The following is a 19,080-nucleotide window of genomic DNA, read 5'->3' on the forward strand; positions in this document are numbered from 1 at the left end:
AGATGCCAGATTGATTAATCATGAGTAATTCAATGAAAAAAATCAAGCACCTTTTTTAAAATGATTGACAAACATTCCTGAATTTCTATTTGTAATTTAAAAATCGCTCCAGTTTGTTCACTGAAAAGGAAATAACTTTCGATCTTGAGGTCAACTGGAGGTTTAATAATATGCGTTTGGAACTTCTTTTTAGTATTTAATCGTCTACTCTACCCTCTTAATTGTGAAAATGTGTAAATCCGGTTACAATCACACTAAGGCTGTTTTTAATCTTAATGCAGCACCTGCTGTCATCCAAAAAGTGATTCGTTGTTTGCTCTTTGAACCGGAGCCGTTTTGCTGCGCAGTGGACACTTTCACTTTCAATATTTTAAGCATAATTCGCTGGAAAATGTTTATCTCAAAGTTGGAGCCTTTTATGATCTGAATGCTTCTTCCACTTGACAATCAAATAAACATTTTTGTTTCATTCTCTTTTAAACTTTTTCAAACAGTTAAACTGCGGTGTGTGCGTCTTCACTATTTCAATACAACAGCCAGCTTCCCGTGTGTCGAGTTGTCAGTGCGCATGGCTCAGTGTGAAGAGCAGACCCTCTCTAATGAGATGCGCCTCCGCTCCACTCCGCTCCACTCCGCTCCATCCATCCATCTGCACAACCTTCGCGTCTGATTCAAACGACAGCGCGATTCTGGAGTCTCTCGGTTGTATAGTGGCGAGTGATGGACAGGAAGGACGCTCGTGTCCCACCGGAACGTCCACCAGCTCGGCGCAGGTCTCCAGCATGAGGACAGAGGACTTTATCTGAGAGCGGGTATACGAGGGCTTTCCTGCATGCGATAAATATACGTTTGTAATCTACAGAATTTGGAGCGTCACCTTTGGCGCAGGGGAACCAGAGGATATTAAATCGCTTTAAATTGCACAAAGAAGCGTTTTCCACGGATCCGGTTGGATTGAAGCCGCAGTGCACTCCACACCAACTGCACTGGCACAACTCTGAGAGGAAATGTGGGAAACTGCGCGCCGGCATCTTCTCCTCTGAACACTTCAGTGGATCTGCGGACTTGTATCCTCACGTGGAGCGTTTTTTGTTTTTTTGTTCCCCCCCCCCCCCCCCCCCCTCTCTCCTCATTGCACCTCACAAGAACTATGGGACAAGGTGGCGGGCCAGCTCGGGGACACGTTGCCTCTGAAAGTGCTCGGAGAGAGAACCGAGACTTCCCGTGGATCCCTGCCGACCAGTGAACGCCGTCTCCGATGTGGAGCTTGTCGCTGTCCGCTGCGAGCGTGGTGCTGAAATTTGGATGATGCCCGTCCGCCGACTGCGGGGCTGCCGCTCGCTGCACCTGAACGAGGACAACGGCCGCTTCGCGCTGCTGGCCGTGCTCATCGTGGGGTACTTGCTGTGCGGCGCTGCGGTCTTCTCGGCCATAGAGAGGCCGTCGGAGCTGCGCGCCCACGGCCGCTGGAACGGGACGCTCCTCAACTTTAGTGAAACGTTCAACGTCAGCCTGCAGGAGCTCAACTCGTTCCTTCGGGACTACGAGGCTGCCATCGCCGCCGGGATCCGGGCCGATGCGCTGAGGCCACGATGGGATTTCACAGGGGCTTTTTATTTCGTTGGAACTGTGGTGTCGACTATAGGTGGGTGATCGATATGCAGCAAACACTGATTTGGGGGGGGGGGGGCTTTTTATTTCACCAAAACCAAACGTAGCCAATGCAAAGGCTTATAAATAGGATATAATCAACAACAAAAAATGTCTGATGATCAGTACAAAACTTTAAGACAATAAGCGCTTTAGTGGGAATTAGATTTGTTTTTTTTGGGGGGGGGGGCATAGTTCCCTGGTGGAATCACATCTAGCCAAATATGGAGGGGGATGCGTAACGATAACGCAGATGTGTTTGTTCTAACCACATCACTGCTGGCGCTGCTGTCCCTGCAGTCCACTTGTATACCGCCTGATGTTTTTGTGTTTTTCCAGTCACATTTTAGCTGTGAAGTACTTCAGCAGCACACAGCTGCCTTCTAACACGCCTGGTAGGAACAGCACACTCACCCCCGGCGATAGGACAGCACCCTCGGGCGCAGTCTCCTTTTTGCAAAGCATTTTCCATTCACCATGAATGTCAATGAGAAGCAGTCTGCTCGCTCCACTTTGAACATTTGCTTGTGCGATAGGTCAGAAAAGAGCAAGAGTCCCTTGCAGGACACCCCCGGGGGCCGATGATGTTGTGGACTGCATGCCCAATGGCTCCAGTAACTGTAAAACCTGATGAGTCCAACCCATTTGTCTAATTTATACATTAACTCAAATGCTTCTTGTTATGTAAATGTGTTGGATTAAGTTAATAGTGCCAAAACTTTAAAGTTCATTAAGATTTTTAAAAATAAACATAATTTAGAAATAACTTAGGTTAATTTTCCTTATTTAAGTGTTAACGTTTAGACTGGATTCCCTTACATCACTTTAGTCAACTCAAAACAATATTACACATCTCAGACATTCTGAAGTCTTAGTTTTCAGAGAGGGAAAAATATGGAATTGTGAGGATGTGGCACCAATATCGTGACCCAAAACTGAAACTCAGACACGGGAGGAGGTTTAGACAGTTTATTGGAGCTCTGGGCATGTGGTGAGGAAGAGGAGAGGATGGGAAATTAGCAGCAGACGTCAAGCTGGCATGCAGAATCCACTTGAGGCCTGCGACTGTAACACTGTAGCTGGAGGCAGAACCTGCCAATGAATGGAGGATGAGACCTGGGCTAATACTGCAGAGGCTTGATAGTAGATGAGAATCAGGTGTGTGTGTGTGTGTGTGTGTGTCTGCTGTACGCATGCACTGCCAGAATCGGCCACGCCCCAGGACACAAAAGGAGAGAGATACACACAAACAAACAGAGGGGAAGGAGGAGCAGGGAGACATGACTGCCACGTCATTCTATGATCTGAGACTCACAGTGGATCCGTCCACCATGAACCCACACAGGTCCATGAAGCTCACGCTTCATCCCGAGTACATGTTTTGTATAATTGTGATTAGAATCTGTGAGCTCTGTCATCAGAAGGGTTCAAGACTCATTTGTATGTATCACTTTTTTTAAATAACCCTAAACTAAAATCATTACGAAACTCTATAATAAGATAATTATTAAATAATATCATGAACTAAATTTAAATCAATAAACATGTAATGTTATGTTAACATTTTTGATAAGGCTCTATGAAACAAAAGGAGTCAATGGAACAATCTGGAGTCCTGGAATATTCATAAAATGGAGGTGAACTCTAAGCAACCGAGTTATAATGTCAGAAACTCATGAGTAGACTAACTTCATGGAAATGAGCGACTCCAATTTTGTTGGAGTGATTTGAAGTGATTTCTATTAAGATTTGCTGCTTCACACTGCACTGATGCAGAGAAAGGCCACAGCATGCAGAGAATGACTGAGCGAGAGAGAGAGAGAGAGAGATGCACACAGTGATACCTGACCCTAATTAAACAAGCTGACGAGGAGGCATGGGTTTGGCAGGACGATCTGGATCAACATGCAGCAAACCTGCCACCAGATTATTTACTGCAGACCTCACACTTCACCGATAGGCCGAGCTCTGTTGCCTAAAACGTTCCCATCACAGGCACAACAGTCGTTGTGCATGTCAGCGGCAGGTTGAAATCCTTTGTACTCCAGTTGTCACGCGGAAACGCCGGCATCTTCCCCAACAAACAGATCATAACAAACTGTCTCTGCTGCTCGGGGAAAGAAAGGAGGAGAACGTGGATGTCTGATATAGCATTTATCTTTGTCTCATGCTCACTTTGGAACTCCGTTTAGATTTTCGGCTCACTTTGATCCCTCCTACCCCCCCCCCCCCAAACATCCATCTTGTGTGCTACTTTTTTTTTGCATGCATGTGAGACAGTGATATAAAAGGGATTTGGGGACTTCCTCACACAGCCCTTCATCAGACTGGCCTTCCCATGTGCTTTCTAGGCGCTCCTCCCAAACCCTTTCCACTTCAAATCAGCAGTGACACTTTGCTCCCATTGATGTGTGCTCAAAATGTCACTTTGAAGAATGAAAGTGAACCCATGCCACCCTTCACACACAGGGTTTTGGCAGATCTAGAGGTCATACTGCATCTTCTGTGCTGTTACGCAGATCCAAGAAACACAAAAAGAACTTTGCAGCTGTTTCTAAGCACGGCCGTTGCATTATTCAACATTAACGATCATTTTTCTTTTTCGAACCAGGAAATCAGAACATACTTTTCCGAGGTTAAAAATGAGTTTTGAAACAATTTTACAGCCGTGCTGTGACCTTAGAGAGTGTTGTTCTGTCTAGTTGGTCCTTGGCTTTCGTGCAGACTGGAATATTTTAACAACTAACAATGTATTCATGGAATGTTCTCCAGGCATAGATGATAGGTCGAGGAATCATAGAGTCTTTGGAGGACTTTTGTCCAGCAGAAATAGCAAGTCTGGTTTGGCTCCATGACCACCAGAAGATGAATCCAGATAACTTTGGTGAATCTCTAGCTTTTCTTCTAAAGTACCTACAGAACTAAAAACATTCCCGTTTCCATGGGACCCATCCGAAATGGTAATATACAAAGATGCCGTTACCAAGAGAGACGTAATCTGTTTGTAAAAACATGCCGTCCATCCATCCATCCGTCCAATCTACAGTTCTCATCTGCCTTGTGGGTCACGGGTGTTGCTGGAGCCTATCCCAGCTTGCTACAATCAAAAGGTGGGGTACACCCTGCATGAGACACCACCCCTTAAGGGGGGGGGGGGGGGGGGGGTGGTCACATGAAAGACAAACAAACATTCAAGCACAGACTCACACTTGGTGTGACCAGTTCACCTCATTTGCATGTTTTTGGAGGTGAGAAGAAGCCAGAGAACCCGTAAGAAACCCACACAGACACGGGGAGAACATACAAACTCTGCACGGAAGGGAATCGAACCCAGAACCTTCTTGCTGTGAGGCAACAGCGCCACCCGCTGTGCCACCGTGCAAGCCCAAGAACATGGCAAACGGGGTAAATTGTAGGGCTTCCAGTCCAGCGCTTTGATTACATGAATGGAGATGAAATTACCGGTACTTAATTAATCTGCAATTCTGGATTTAAAAAATGCCATCAGACCAAAGGGATTAAATTCCAATGCCAAAACTGACCATATCCCAGGGGCTTTGATATTCACGGTACTGCATTTCTCACTGTACAGGAACAGGTATTTCACATTGGTGGGTCTCGGGAGGTGGATTATGTTGCCCAATAACCAGATGGTCAGCAGTTCAAATCCATCCCATTCATTGCGTTCTTGGCAAGACACTTCACGCACCTTGCCTCCAGTGCCACTCACAGTGGTGTGTGAATGGGCGTGTGTCTTTGATGGTGGTTTTAGAGGCCATAGCAGCTCTGGCAATCGATGTTGTTCACCACTTAGTGTAAGTCCCCAAGAAGAAATCCAATATAAATTTAATCGATTAATAATATTCAGATGCGTCAGATGACACCAAAAAGATTCACTGTTAGATAAATGTCATCGGTGTAAACGTTTGGCATGCAACAGAACACATCATGCTGGAAAGCCACTTATCAGGTGTTATAACTCGGTGTTATAACTCTTGAATGGGATTCTTTACATGTGTAAAATATTCCAAGAGGGTATCAAGCTTGTTTGGGTTTTTATGCATACTCGTGAGTGGATGGCATTACAACGACTGGAGAGTTTTGGGACACGAAACTGTCCACAGAAGTGTGCAAACAAAGACGCAATGCAGAGGCTTCCAGCTACGTAAGATCGATTTCCCATGTCGTGCACTGGGGCCTTGTCGTGTGAAAATGTAATGCCAGGGCAGGGCTGCAGCCAGAGTGTTGCAGCCTGCGGGCGATACAGCATGAAAAACCAAGAGAACGCTGACGCTTTCTGTTTGGGTTAACTTCAGCTGAAAAATACCACAGCTGAACAAACATGTCCAACTCCGGTTTGCATCTCGGCACTTCTCTCTGCGTCCATTTCTTTCTTCTTCCTTATGTGCTTCAGGTTTCTTTGTTGGAAACGGTGATCATAGAATGGCTCTATAGCAGATATCTTTATCATTTGCTTGAGGACTCTTTTAAATTCACCAGCATGTAAAAGCACACGTTTGCCAGTCGGGCATTGTTGATCGCGTACTTCCAAAGGCTGTGCGTCTGATCTCCGTCTCGTTTTTTTTTTTCTATTCATCTCATCTTGTTGAAGAGTTTCTTGGTTGTTTTGTCCTGCCCTACATTTTCAGTCGGTTTTACTGGGTGCATCCTCATTAAAGAGGGCAGAAGAGTGTGCTCAGTAAACAGCAAACTACACCAACGATATTTATAACCATCAAGGCTGATGGGCAGCTGACAATCGTCAATTAGGCCAGCTCGCTGCGGCTGCAAGTTCCTCTAATGGCATTTTGGAGAAACACTTTGTCAGTTGTTAAGTGCTCCATAGGTATGGGGGGGGGGCTTGTTTGAGAATCCAGGGATTGGAGGCATTGAACTTGTTGAGATTAGTGGCATTTGGCGCTTTTCCACGTGATATTCAGCTGCACTTTTGGATTGTGTTGTGGGGTAATTATTTCTGGGGACAGACACTGTCCTGTCTCTTCCTGCCCCTGGCAGAGACTGCAGCTTCTTGTTCCAACCCACTCATATCCACCCACTCAGGGAAGTTGCAAACGCACACAAAGCAAATAGGACAATTTAGAAAACAGCCCCCCCCCCCAAAAAAAGTCATGCAGTTTGCCCTTTAAGTAATGCCTGATTTGATGTCCTAGCTGTCCACAGCTTTGGAAACCGCTCTACATTCTCTGGCTGTTCAGCAGGAGGACAGTGTCTTCCCTAAGGATAAACCAGGACAGAAAGAGTATTGCTTCTCTCTCAAACCAGTGACTTCATATTAAAATGTGATGTAATTAAATCAAAGAGGCATTGTCAGGTTTGTGGTTTTATCATGCACTGCAATCTACACAGTAATGTAGCCTAAAAGAGCAAGTGGTTTCTTCTAGTTTGCTCTTTGTAGCCTCTTAAAAGGCTCAGATGAAAAGTTGGACTAAGCGGTATTTCTTTATTACCTAAAGTAAAGCTGAATCAACTCTGGAGTACTCAATTCTAATATTTTATTTCTTTTTAGCTTTTTCTTTGTTTTTTTCGACACAAGAATGACTGCCACCGCTCTTTTAAACACTGTTTGCCCTGCAGATAAATGCTCATAAACCACAGTACACAGACTGGTCCGAGCTAAACCGCAGACAGAGTGTCACGCTTCAGACACAATTGATAGAGGGGGCCGTATTTAATTCAAAAGCAGAGTTCAGAACACCAGGTAACCAGTCCAAACAGGCAAGCAAAGCCGACAAGGAGCAGGCAACAGGCAGAATTGGTACTTGGGTATTCAGCCAGAAAACAAGGAATGCTAACAGGAATGCTGGAAAGTAGAAGGGACACTAACAACCTGGCAGGAACTGAGGGCTGAGCAGAGACTGACACAGAAAAGAACAGCTTTGGTTTAGAATTTGGAATTAATAAAGATCACGCAAGCACACTACGAGACCATATTCAGTTCCAGAGTCCGTGCAGAGTCCAGTGCGCTTTGGGTAATAGCACCATATCCTGTGTTTGTAAAACCAAAGCAAGAATACTTTGACAAGAAACAAGATTCAATTTTGTCAAACTCAAGAAAACAAGCTTGTTAAGTTGTGATCATGACAAAGGATTTAGAAAAAAGTCATGCCCTCTGGCTAGTTTCGTGCTGTGCAGCGTTATTAAACGATTAGGGGCCTAATGGTTTACAGGGTGTCATCTTTTTCATCTTCTTGAGTCCCCCCTCCAAAAAAAAAGTACTGATTCGGCAGTCTGTCTGCGGCCCACATGTGGAGTTAGTGCTATTTCACGCTTGTCTAACCAGGGCTCATGTTTCGTTCTCTGCTCTGCACTGCGCCTTCTAATTGTGCATCTGTGTTAAAGAGACAATATATAGATTCAGAAATAATAGAGCCTAAATTGTACTTTAATGCTCTTACATAGTCCACAAATGGTGTGTGTGGATGTTGCTGTAGGTGCATGTTATAAAGCTGCTGTCAGGAGGTGGGCGGCTCCGGATGCAACCTGAAAGCAGAGTCAACGTCTCACACTTGTTCTTGGCTTCATTCAAACTAGCTCCCGTTGACTTGTTCTATAGCTACCAGGGTCCACTCGCTCATTTGGATTCACTCATTCTGATCTGTTGAACGCATTTTACATTGATACAATTGTGATTCTGAATTAGTTTTAACACCAATACATTAACGGATTAGAGGAAAAGCCATTTGAGTTAATTTTAGGTAACAACAGAAAACAACAAGCGGTTCTTTAATATTTACTTTGCCCTACGTTGTGAGAAGTCCCGGTGCTTTGTGAAATTACAGAGGGTCATCAGTTGCAAGAAATGCGCTTGGGGGGGGGGGGGGTCTCTTTAGAATTTGCACAGTTCAGACGCTCAGCACAAAAATACTGCCCCCATTTCAGAAAATGCAAAGTTGCACCTTTCATTGAAGGTCCCTGAGATTGTATCTAAATGATGTCCCCTTGTTATATAAGTGCTGGGTGTGAAACATTTAAATGCAATGTGATTATTTTCTAATCGTGTTTTACATTCAGTTCAACTGAAAAGATCAATTTTATTGACTTTATTTTTTTATCAATATTTGCTATGTATGAATAGATGTCTCGCTGAGAATCACAGGCTTTAAATTCTCATTTTATCTAACTGTTACTGTAGCAGGACGGCTGCAAACACCTCTGCACTCTGTCACAGTGGGTCATAAATCCACACTGGTAATAATTGCCTACGTACAATCGCTCAAGTGATACCAAGATCATTTTGGAGGACACAGCAGATTTCCTTGGCATCCTTTTCCTCAAACCGATTACTTATTCTGCTCTTTGAACCAGCTACTCAAAAAGAGGATGAACTCAGCATGCTCTTTGCAAGTTGCAGTCCACTGACCTTCTTCCTATAGCAGGATGAATTTATATAGTTACCTTAAAGATTATTCTCATCTTAATGTTTGTTTGTTTTTTCATTACTTTGCCTGACAGCCCAATTTGCACCGGTGCTGGTATCGATGCTGACTTTCAGGTATGAGAGTCAATAAGATTTCCCGTAAGCAGAAAAGTCTCTCACTGGAATTTTAGATTCTTGAAACCTTTAACGCAGTAAAATCACACAAAAGTAAAAGTGTCACCATGTTGCAGAAAACCTGCAAAGCATTTCCACTTCTGCACCAGCAAACCATTATGTACCTCATGGAGCCATCGATATAAATAGTAGTCAGAGTTAATCGAGTAACAGCAGTCGCCAATCTGTCAGGGAGGGGTTGCACATGGGGGTCATGCTGCAGCATCGTGTCTTGAAAACTGCAGGGATCCAACAATGTGCTGAACAGGGTTTTTTTTTTTTTTTTCAGACTTGCGATGAATCAGCATCCACTGACCCCTACTGATCCTTCCTTTGAGCCTCCAGAACTTTCTGGAGCAAGCGCACTTATAAGTTGTGTTATGTTGAGTTGTAATACAAATTGAAACTGAAAACTGGACAGTAGATGCGGCCGCTTGCGGCCAAGTTTCCTCATAATAATCTGAAACAGCACAGAGTAATTTGCTTTATCTCAGTAAAAAAATCATGGGAGCTTCTCGGCGAATCCACGCTGGACTCCCTGGACTTACCCTAACCCTTACCAGCCAGAAGAACTATAAATCACATTTATCTTTCAGTCATGTGGCATGTGTTCTGATTCTCATGAAAGGCAGATAATGCTGGGAAACACTGGGATCACTCAGCCGAACGTGCTGAAACGCATATATTTCACAGACAATTGCAAACTGCCGATTTCCTCCACACTGGCAGCTTCTGACAGAGTCAGAGTCTCACACTCACAGTGGGCACATTCAGTTAATGGGAAGTAAAATATCATTGAAGTATGAGCAACAGAGCATCACATCTTCATTTCTCAGAGGCACTTTTGATCCATGGTGCTCTGAAATCATTATTGCGACAGTCGGCAGACAGACACACTTTGCAGTCCCTGGTAGAAATCAAGTTTTCTACAGTCTTAGATTTCTGGGATTTATGCTTTCACATCAGCAGGGGAAAAAAATCCATTACATCATATGCCTGCTGAATAGAAAGAATTTTAATTTCTGCTTTTTGCTGTACTCAGGAGCTGTAATAAAATAAAATAAAATAAAAGCTGAAGCACCTATTAAAGTCATTTAATGGAACCTTGCTGTGAAACTATATGGACTCTGTATTAATGATTATTCTGAACATGGGTTCTTATCTCGCTGATCTCAGGATGATAGTGTTTCTAAAGCTCCACCTTAGCAGGTGTGTTTGATTGGGGGAGTAATACAAGAGCGCTTTATGTAGCTAAGCTTTCATTCAAACATTGCCTGTCCACATAGAAGATTATAAGAAGCACAAGGACAGACTCCAGCCTTTAACCCATTCTGGAAGACGCTGTTAATCTGATGAGAGAACCACGCCTTGCTGTCATGAAAGGACAAAAGCTGTTTTCCTCTTTGCAAAGGAGGACAGATGAATTTTTATTTTGTCCATTTTGCCGATAAACCTGTATAATCTCTGATCCCATGCATGTTGGAAAAACAGAAGAGTGAGAAAAAAAGACATTAAATGTTGGCACAGGTCCAAAGACAATGTAGCATTGTTTCTATATTTTTTTGCCAATAAATCAATACAGACAGCAGCAGAGTCATCAATCATCTTTCCTCTCTTTGCCAATGAATTAAGCACCAAAATATCATTTTAAAATTTGGGCTCAATTCAATTATGGAGGAACAGTTCAGAAAGCAAAAGCAGTATTACAGCTTGCATTTTATTGAACAGCTTCGTGCTGCTCGGTCAGCATCGCCTTCTTTCTCCTAACCATGAGTCCAAATTATTTGAGTATAAACACTTTAATTATGATCACCTCAGTCTATTATTTCTAATTAGCGCGTAGTCATGTGTAGCACGAAGTGGCGTCTACCAACACTTTGACATGCAGCGTCCATGAATGTTTTTGCCTTTACTCTGTGAGGGTGAGCTGGGTGTGAAATTCAAATCCAGGCCGTTTTGCTTTGTGGCCGTTGTTTAATTTGTGCAAGCAGTGCACAGATGTAGCAACATTTCCATGGCTCAAACAGAATTTCTCATGCGTGTGACCTATGCCAATCTGGCAATTGTGAATGTTTCTATTATTATGTGCCAGTAATCCTGGAAGCTCCTCAGCAGATGGTGGGGCCATGATGATGTCTCAGGCCTGGCCATGTTGCTGCCTCCTAAGACCCCGGTCCTCTCAGCAGACGCCTGCCACGCCACCCCGTGACTAATAACTTCCTGTTCTTTGCAGAAACACAGTCATCAAGAGGGATGTGGCGTTTTCTGCTGCAGTTTCTATCAGGCCAATTTATGACTATTCCCATTAATAGAACACAGTTGGATGGACTGGGAGCTTGTTTTTAAGATTTACATTTGGGACTCTGGAAGGCAATAGGAAGCAGAGATTTGCATCGCTGGTTTGTAAAACCATCACATGGTGAATCTTTGGGTGCATTCTGGGAGTTATGTGGGAGGCCGACCTAGATGTGACCTTCAGGTTCAACACCGCCAAGAAACACATATGAAAACATGCTATTCATTCACCCTTGTTTAGCTTTTAGCTACCCATTCTTCTCGTGTGGGCTCCAATAGGAGCTCATTTCCTGCTTGAACGAGTTCTAATGGGTCTTCCTCTAGTATATTTGTCAATTAGGCTTGACTGGCTTCTGTCAGTTGAACATAAACTACAATCATGTTTCTCTGAGACCGAAATGTGCAAAGCTATAATTCAATCTGTCTGTCTATCTGTCAGTAGGATTACTCAAACTGCCACTATGGCAGTTCACTTTAGTCATTATGTCATTGCACCAGAAAGAAAAAGTCACATGATAGTTTGACCCTCAAAATATATCTCCTTGGCCAAGTTTTTTTTTTTTTGCATCAAACAATCAAATCAGAATAAAAAATTTTATTCATTTTTGTCTTGTAGGTTAAAATGTTTTATATGTTTTGTTCCTGAGGTAATAGAGCTGATCAATTTATTATTATTTATTCATTTTATTTATCTGTATTTTTCAATATCAAATGACTCAATTAATGGTTTTAAAATGTTTTTAATTTTCTTGAATTTAAGGCAAATTGATGCATTCAGGCTAAAAACAAGGTTAATAAAGTTATTCTCTGTTGTAAGTGGATCTTTTTTCTTTTTCAACACCAGAGAAGAAAGTCTTTACTACTCTGCTTATACCAGCCAGTCTTTTTTTTTGGTTTGGCCACCATTGGAGGAGCTAATTGCAGGATGTTTTAGTGGTTTTACTCATATCCATTTTTGCTGCTCAGGACCCAAATCTTTGTAAAATACTTTGCACTGCTGAAAGTACAAAGTGTTGCGTTGGGTGACAATTCTCTGTTGTCATTTGATCAATTTGAAGAAGTCCTTAGAGAGGATTTACGGGATTGGGGCTCTGGAAGTACTAACACTTGTGTTTATGGGATTTGTAGGCAATAACTACAACATCCCAGTCATAAGTAGATAACCTTCACCATCTCTCTTATTGCCTTCGCCCAGGAAGTTGTGTTTTTGCTGCCGTCTGTTTGTTAACAGGATTACAGAAAAACTACTGGATGGATCTTGATGAAAAACAATCTGAAGATGGATCTTGGTCTAACTTAGATCTCATTAAATTTTGATCCGGATGCCTGTATGATACAAATAATAATTTTCCCGTTTACTAAAATCTTGGAAAATATATATTCAATTCACTAACCAAAAATCATAAAGGGGTCCGATATGCAATACTATGCAAAATATATTCTGATCCAGAATGCGGTCAGGAAAAAATATTACATTTTAACATTTAAAACTCCATTTCATTTTTGTGGTTGGTGTTTAATATATTTATTAATTTCACAGAGAATAACAAACAGAAATACAGACAATACAAAGAATGAAAATAGAAGTAAAGAAAACAAATAAAATAAAATGAGAAAAAAAATAAAAAATAAAATAAATAAATAAAAATAATAATAATGTAAATAAATCCCACCCAAACCCACCCCTGTTCACTGTCAATCAAACAACATATTACATTTCACATCAATACAAAATAAGACCTATTGTACTTGAGTCAGCCCAAATATGCTCGATCAAACAGATGGTCACTCCTGGACCTGAGTAGAAGGTTGGTCAAAAAATATTAGAAAGGGCTTCCATACTTTATAAAATTGTTTTTCAGAACCCCTCAAAACAAATCTAATCTTCTCTAGTTTGAGATAGAATAATACATCTTTAATCCACTGTGACACAGTGGGTGGAGCCGCATCCTTCCACTTCAAAAGAATTAAACGTCGTGCCAACAATGTCGAGAAGGCGATTAATTTCTGACCCCCTGCCGGTAGTGCCAAGCCTTCAGTGTCAACCCCAAACAAAAATAATAATGGATTATGTGTTATCCTGATGCTAAATATGGAAGAAAATATATCACAGACACCCCCCCAAAATTGTTGTATCCTGGGACAGAACCAAAACATATGGATCAAAGTGGCATCTGCCGATTTACATCTTTCACAAGTTGGGTCGATTTGAGGGTACATCTTAACCAGTTTTGCTTTGCTAAGATGTGCCCTGTGTACCACTTTAAACTGAATAAGGCAATGTCTTGCACACATGGAGGATGAATGAATGTTCCTTAAGATCTTTTCCCAGTCTACGTCAGAAATACCTTTTTGGAGATCCTGTTCCCAGGACCGCTTGATACCAGCCATTGATGTGGAACTCAGGCGTGAAATCAAAACAAGCATTGCAGAAACAGCCTTTTTCTTGATCGGGTTAAAACACATTATCTCATCAAATGTATCATTTAGAGGTTTAGTAGGGAATCCTGAAATGGAGCCTGAAACAAAATTTCGAATCTGTAAATATCTGAAAAAATGAGAGGCGGGTAAGTTATATTTATTGGTCAACTGTTCAAAAGAGGCAAATGTGTCTTCAATGAATAAGTCTTTTAAAATTATCAGCCCTCGTCTCTGCCAGCCATAAAATGTAGCATCATGCAATGAAGGTGAAAAACAATAATTAAATGCAATTGGGCTTTCCAAACTCATCTTCAAAAGACCAAAATGTTTTCGAAACTGAAAGCAAATTTTGATAGAATTATGGACTATGGGGTTGTCAGACTTCCAGCTGCTTGATAATGGAATTAATGCACCAGCAACAGACGACAACGAAAAAGAACCAAAAGAAAGCTTTTCCATTTCTACCCATGCAGGTCCGTTGTCATCATATTGATGGTGCATCCAGAAAGATGGTTGGTGTATAAAGATACCAAGAACAATTTAGAATCTATTAGTTTTGATCCGGATCACCATGTGGACGGTGTAAATCCAAGTACGAGGGGAATGAGCCGCTTGGCGGAGGTCTGTGCTCTCTGAGTGCTTTTCTTGTTGCCTCTTTTCTAATCCTATTCATCCTGGTCACTCCCAGTAGAAAAGCACATTTCAGTATAATTTACTTGGGAAAATTTCACTTCACCTGAGGAGAGTAGTGCTCTTTCTAGATTTAGATGGAATAGCTGCTGTTTGGCCCTTTGTGCTGCAGACTCTTGAGATAATGATAAACCTGCTGAGTGAGTGCTGCAGGTTCTGTGCGGTTCCCCTTCACTCTTTGGGGTAGAATCTTGCGTGCAATTATACTGTCTCGTAGTGATTGGTCTCCAAAGTGAGGCAAATTCAATGCAGGGAATTAAAGAAGTTCATCGATATCACTATTGGCACCACTCTCAGTCAGATCTGATGTTTGTTTGGCCCCTGCATTACCACACAAAATAAAAAATGACACCCGACTGCCATGAGAGGCAGCGTCGACCCCGCTGCTGGTAAAAGAAATGGACCCAGACACTGAAATGCCTGCCGACACCCTGATTATCATTAGAGCATCCTCGTCTTCCTCTCTTGAAACTGATGAATGTAAGAAATGGCACAATTTCCATCGTGTTCTTTCTGCTTGATTCCCCGGTGTGGAATTGTGTCTGCAATCCTCATCAGGCATTAGAGTGTAACATGTTGCGTTTAGCATACTTTATTTATTGCTGATGAATATTCTCCTGGGGCTGTGATTTAATTGGATTATCACACACAAAATCTGCTGCTTTAACAAGTTCTGCTGAATTAAATCCCTCATCTGGGCTCAGGCAGAGGGGAACGATTTGAAGGCTTTCAGCAAAGGCTTGGTCACTGGATTTTTGGGTCTGGATTGATTTTAGTCATCACAATTATTTTGAGTATACAATTACATGCTGTCTGCCTGTTTGATCTCTATTATTATTATCTTTTTCAATAGGGATCTTGACGATGCAGTCTGGAGTAATGGCTCTGAAACGCTACACTGGAATCAATGCCTGGTGCATTTTCCTCTCTTCGGCAATTTACTTGGTAATGAGAGATGGTGCAGAAGCCTCTCTCTCTACACACAGAGGAGAGGCAATCTGCCTCCCCTCCCCCCTGTTATCAAGTTGGGTTAAAATGACTTGGGCTACTAATTAATTAACTCTGAATCCCTGACATAGGATTTAACTGAAGAGCTTAACTTGGGAAATCACTTTCCCTCAGCATCCTGTCACCCAGCGATGCTACATCGTCTGTTACTGAACTTTGAGCAAAACCCGATGACTGAATATCTGGTTCCATGTGTACAACCGATATCTGTGTGTGCAAGGCCAGTTTGTGCACACGTGTGTGTGTGGACATGTTGGAGTTGTGTCCCTGTTGTGTCTATAAAACAGTCTGTAACAATCAGTGTTAATCTAAATGACCGGCAAGTCAACAGCAGGCCCGCAGGAGAGTGGTTTCAAGTGCAAGAGATAAGGTTAAAAAAGCCATTTTGGGCATCATCAAGGATGTTGTGTTGAGATATTGATGTCATTTATTTCCAGACAGGGAGGGACATAGATGAGTTGGGAAAAAGGGGGGGGGGTGCTGTGTAAAAACAGAAATGGAGGATAGACGTGATGGAACAAATCTATTAACCTTGTGCTGCAAGTGAACTGGTTGATCTTTCAGCACGGTTTTATTTGTTGACAAATAGACCATCTGCCATTCTGTGAAAAAAGTAATGTGATATTGTGTGTGTCTTATGGTGCGTGCATGTGTGTGTGTGCGCTGTCAATGGACCTCGGCGAGCGTCTGTGTTTGCATTCATGCAACCATAAAAGATCAACATGCAAGAGCAGAAAATGTGCAGATAAAAAGAGTCAAACAGTAACTTTGTGTGCGACAGGTCTCCCGCAGATGAATGCGTGTGAACTGTGTGCTTGTCGCTTCCACAGCAACACACTGCAGAGCTTTTTATATATTAGATGCTTTAGATTATGACTGATTGATGTTTTGTAATGGTGGAATTAATTCTGCCCGGATGGGTACTGGGAGAAATTTAAATGGTGGCAAAATAGTGAATGAAACCAGAATATTGAGCAAAATATTCTTATTTTTACTTTGTACATTTTACAGCAATATTGTTTTGAAATCCGTTTATTAATTATTATGATTATTGGAACAATTGTTATGTTTTATGAAGTTGTGTACAGACAACCAGATCTCATCTATGTCTCATCCTTGTCTCATCTATGTCTCATCCTTGTCTCATCCTTGTCTCATCCTTGTCGCATACATATCAGGCTGAAGTGGGAAAACGCAGGTGATCCAGACTTTCCATTTAATAGCATCATTGCACTTTGGTTTACAGCCAAACACTTACAGAATTAATAGCATTCCCATCAGACTCTGCTGTGCTGTTTCCTTGGAGCTAATTAGCAAAAGCAACAAAACAAAATGCTATTGTCATCCAGATCAACCATGTTTTCTCTTAAAGCATGTCATAATTTGTCTTTGGCTACCAAAGGCAAATGGTCTGTTCCACTAAATTGATCTTCACGCTGACTGAATGCGTGTGGACGCAGCATTAGGTTGGATTTCTGTGGCTCCTGGATATTTTCACATATTGAATTAGCCCTCGGTGTCCAATGAAGTAATTCTCCAGTCAGACAAAAAAATAATAATCATGTCAAGTAGGAAATGTCCTTTTCTGGTTTGCTGCTCCCAGAAAAACCTGTAATGAGAGGTGAAGTAACCCGAACCACTTATTGGAACCCTCAGAAGGCAAATATATATATATATATTTATATATCACATTTAATGGTGGTTATTCAGCTGTGAGGTGTGATTTATAAAACTCTTCACATGGAGGAAATAATACCGAGCTCAAAAACAATGATGCTCATCAGCTGATGTTATTATCAAAGTATAGTCTGCACTTGTGACATTTCTCTCCTCTCCTCTCCTCTCACAATAAAATAGATGCATTAAATAAAGGATGGTGTGTTTTTTAAAGTCCATTCAGGATGTAAATGTTAATTTTACTGTTGATAGTTTTCATAATTTTCATTCTGTTTTCATGCAAGTTCTGAGTGTGTTATTTCTCTCCAATCTGGCTTTAATTATATGGAACTTGACTTTTTACCTTGCCGTCATAGCTATAATTTTACATAAATGTATCTTCTAGGCGGCCTTACAGCCTATATCAGCCTTAATATTTAATTTAATCTGTACTTCATTAAATTCCCTTCTTTTCATATTTGTTTTTATTAATGGTGCAAATGCTTAGAAATATGATCTCATGCCTCATTTTACAACTTTACCCTTGAGTTGCCTGTCCTGCATCCTTTCCGTTCATCTTGCAGTAAATTCTGTTTCTGTACTCAGTGCGGGCTCTCTGTCTCTGAGAACGCTCTTCTTTCTCTGCAGGTTTTGGAATGACAACGCCGGTGACAATTGCAGGCAAGGTTTTCCTGATTTTTTATGGGCTTCTCGGCTGCGCTGCCACCATCCTCTTCTTTAACCTTTTCCTGGAGCGCATCATCACACTGCTGGCTGTGGTGATGAAGGCTGTGAGGGAGCGGCGAATCAGGAACAGCGGTCTGCTCCCACCCGGCATCCGCCATGACTTCTCTGCCTACTCCCTCCCGGGCTGGAAGCCATCAGTGTACCATGTGATGTTGATTCTGGGCCTGTCAGCCATTACCATCTCCTGCTGTGCATCAGCCATGTACACCCCTGTGGAGGGTTGGGCTTACTTGGACTCGCTCTACTTCTGTTTTGTCACTTTCAGCACCATCGGCTTTGGGGATTTTGTCAGCAGTCAGAGCTCCTCTTACAAACACCAAAGCCTCTACAGGGTGGCCAACTTCTTCTTCATGCTGATGGGTGTGTGCTGCATCTACTCGCTGTTTAATGTCATCTCCATTGTCATCAAGCAGGTGCTCAACTGGATGCTGGAGAAAATGAGCTGCTTTTTTTGCCAGCGCTGCAATAAAGCCAGCATTTTCCTGGGCAGACGCAACGCCATCCGCCCGGGCTCTAGATGTCGCAAGAGTCGCTTCGGCAAGTCACGCTACTCGGACGGCCCTTGCGACAGCGACACAGAGGGACGTAGACTGTCGGGGGAGATGATATCTATGAAAGACTTGGCCGCCTCTAACAAGGTGTCGCTGGCCATCATGCAGAAGCAGCTGTCCGAGTCGGCCAACGGATATCCCAGGACTGTATGTGGGAGCTCACGCCACAATGGTTTCTCAGGAGGGGTGGGAGCTCTCGGTATCATGAACAACAGGTTGGCAGAGACGAGTAACTCCAGGTAGACGTGGCTAGACAGGATGTGAGGGAGGTCCTTACGCCCACGCAGCCATGAACACAAACCCTGAGGTCGATCGCCATCGAGACAATAAAAATGCAAGGCTTTTGGCACGGATTGCCATTACAACTCGTTCTGCATGACACACAGGATGGTTTGACTGCGGTGATAATACAGGTAAAATGATGGTTTTGATGTTGACGGGCCGAGGAGGGAACATGAATAAGAAGTAAGTTGTTCTGGGAGCAAAGGGACCACCAATCACGCGTTTCAT

General features: G+C 42.6%; 1 protein-coding gene across 1 annotated transcript; it reads left to right on the forward strand.

The window, feature by feature from the left end:
* The first annotated feature begins 1,305 nt into the window (after positions 1-1,305).
* kcnk12 (potassium channel, subfamily K, member 12) lies at positions 1,306-18,813 on the forward strand. The gene is made up of 2 exons (XM_068741490.1): positions 1,306-1,645; positions 17,921-18,813. The coding sequence occupies exons 1-2, from the start codon at positions 1,306-1,308 to the stop codon at positions 18,811-18,813; spliced, it is 1,233 nt and encodes a 410-aa protein (XP_068597591.1).
* The last annotated feature ends 267 nt before the right edge of the window (positions 18,814-19,080 follow it).

The sequence above is a fragment of the Brachionichthys hirsutus genome, chromosome 7 (assembly GCF_040956055.1).
Source record: "Brachionichthys hirsutus isolate HB-005 chromosome 7, CSIRO-AGI_Bhir_v1, whole genome shotgun sequence".
Taxonomy (NCBI): Eukaryota; Metazoa; Chordata; class Actinopteri; order Lophiiformes; family Brachionichthyidae; genus Brachionichthys; species Brachionichthys hirsutus.

What these genes read in the sequence shown, in the direction of transcription:
- kcnk12 (XM_068741490.1), top strand. Translation starts at nt 1,306, where the DNA reads ATGATGCCCGTCCGCCGACTGCGGGGCTGCCGCTCGCTGCACCTGAAC. An exon ending in AACTGTGGTGTCGACTATAG is followed by an intron (nt 1,646 to 17,920) that starts GTGGGTGATCGA and finishes CTTTCTCTGCAG; the next exon opens with GTTTTGGAATGACAACGCCG.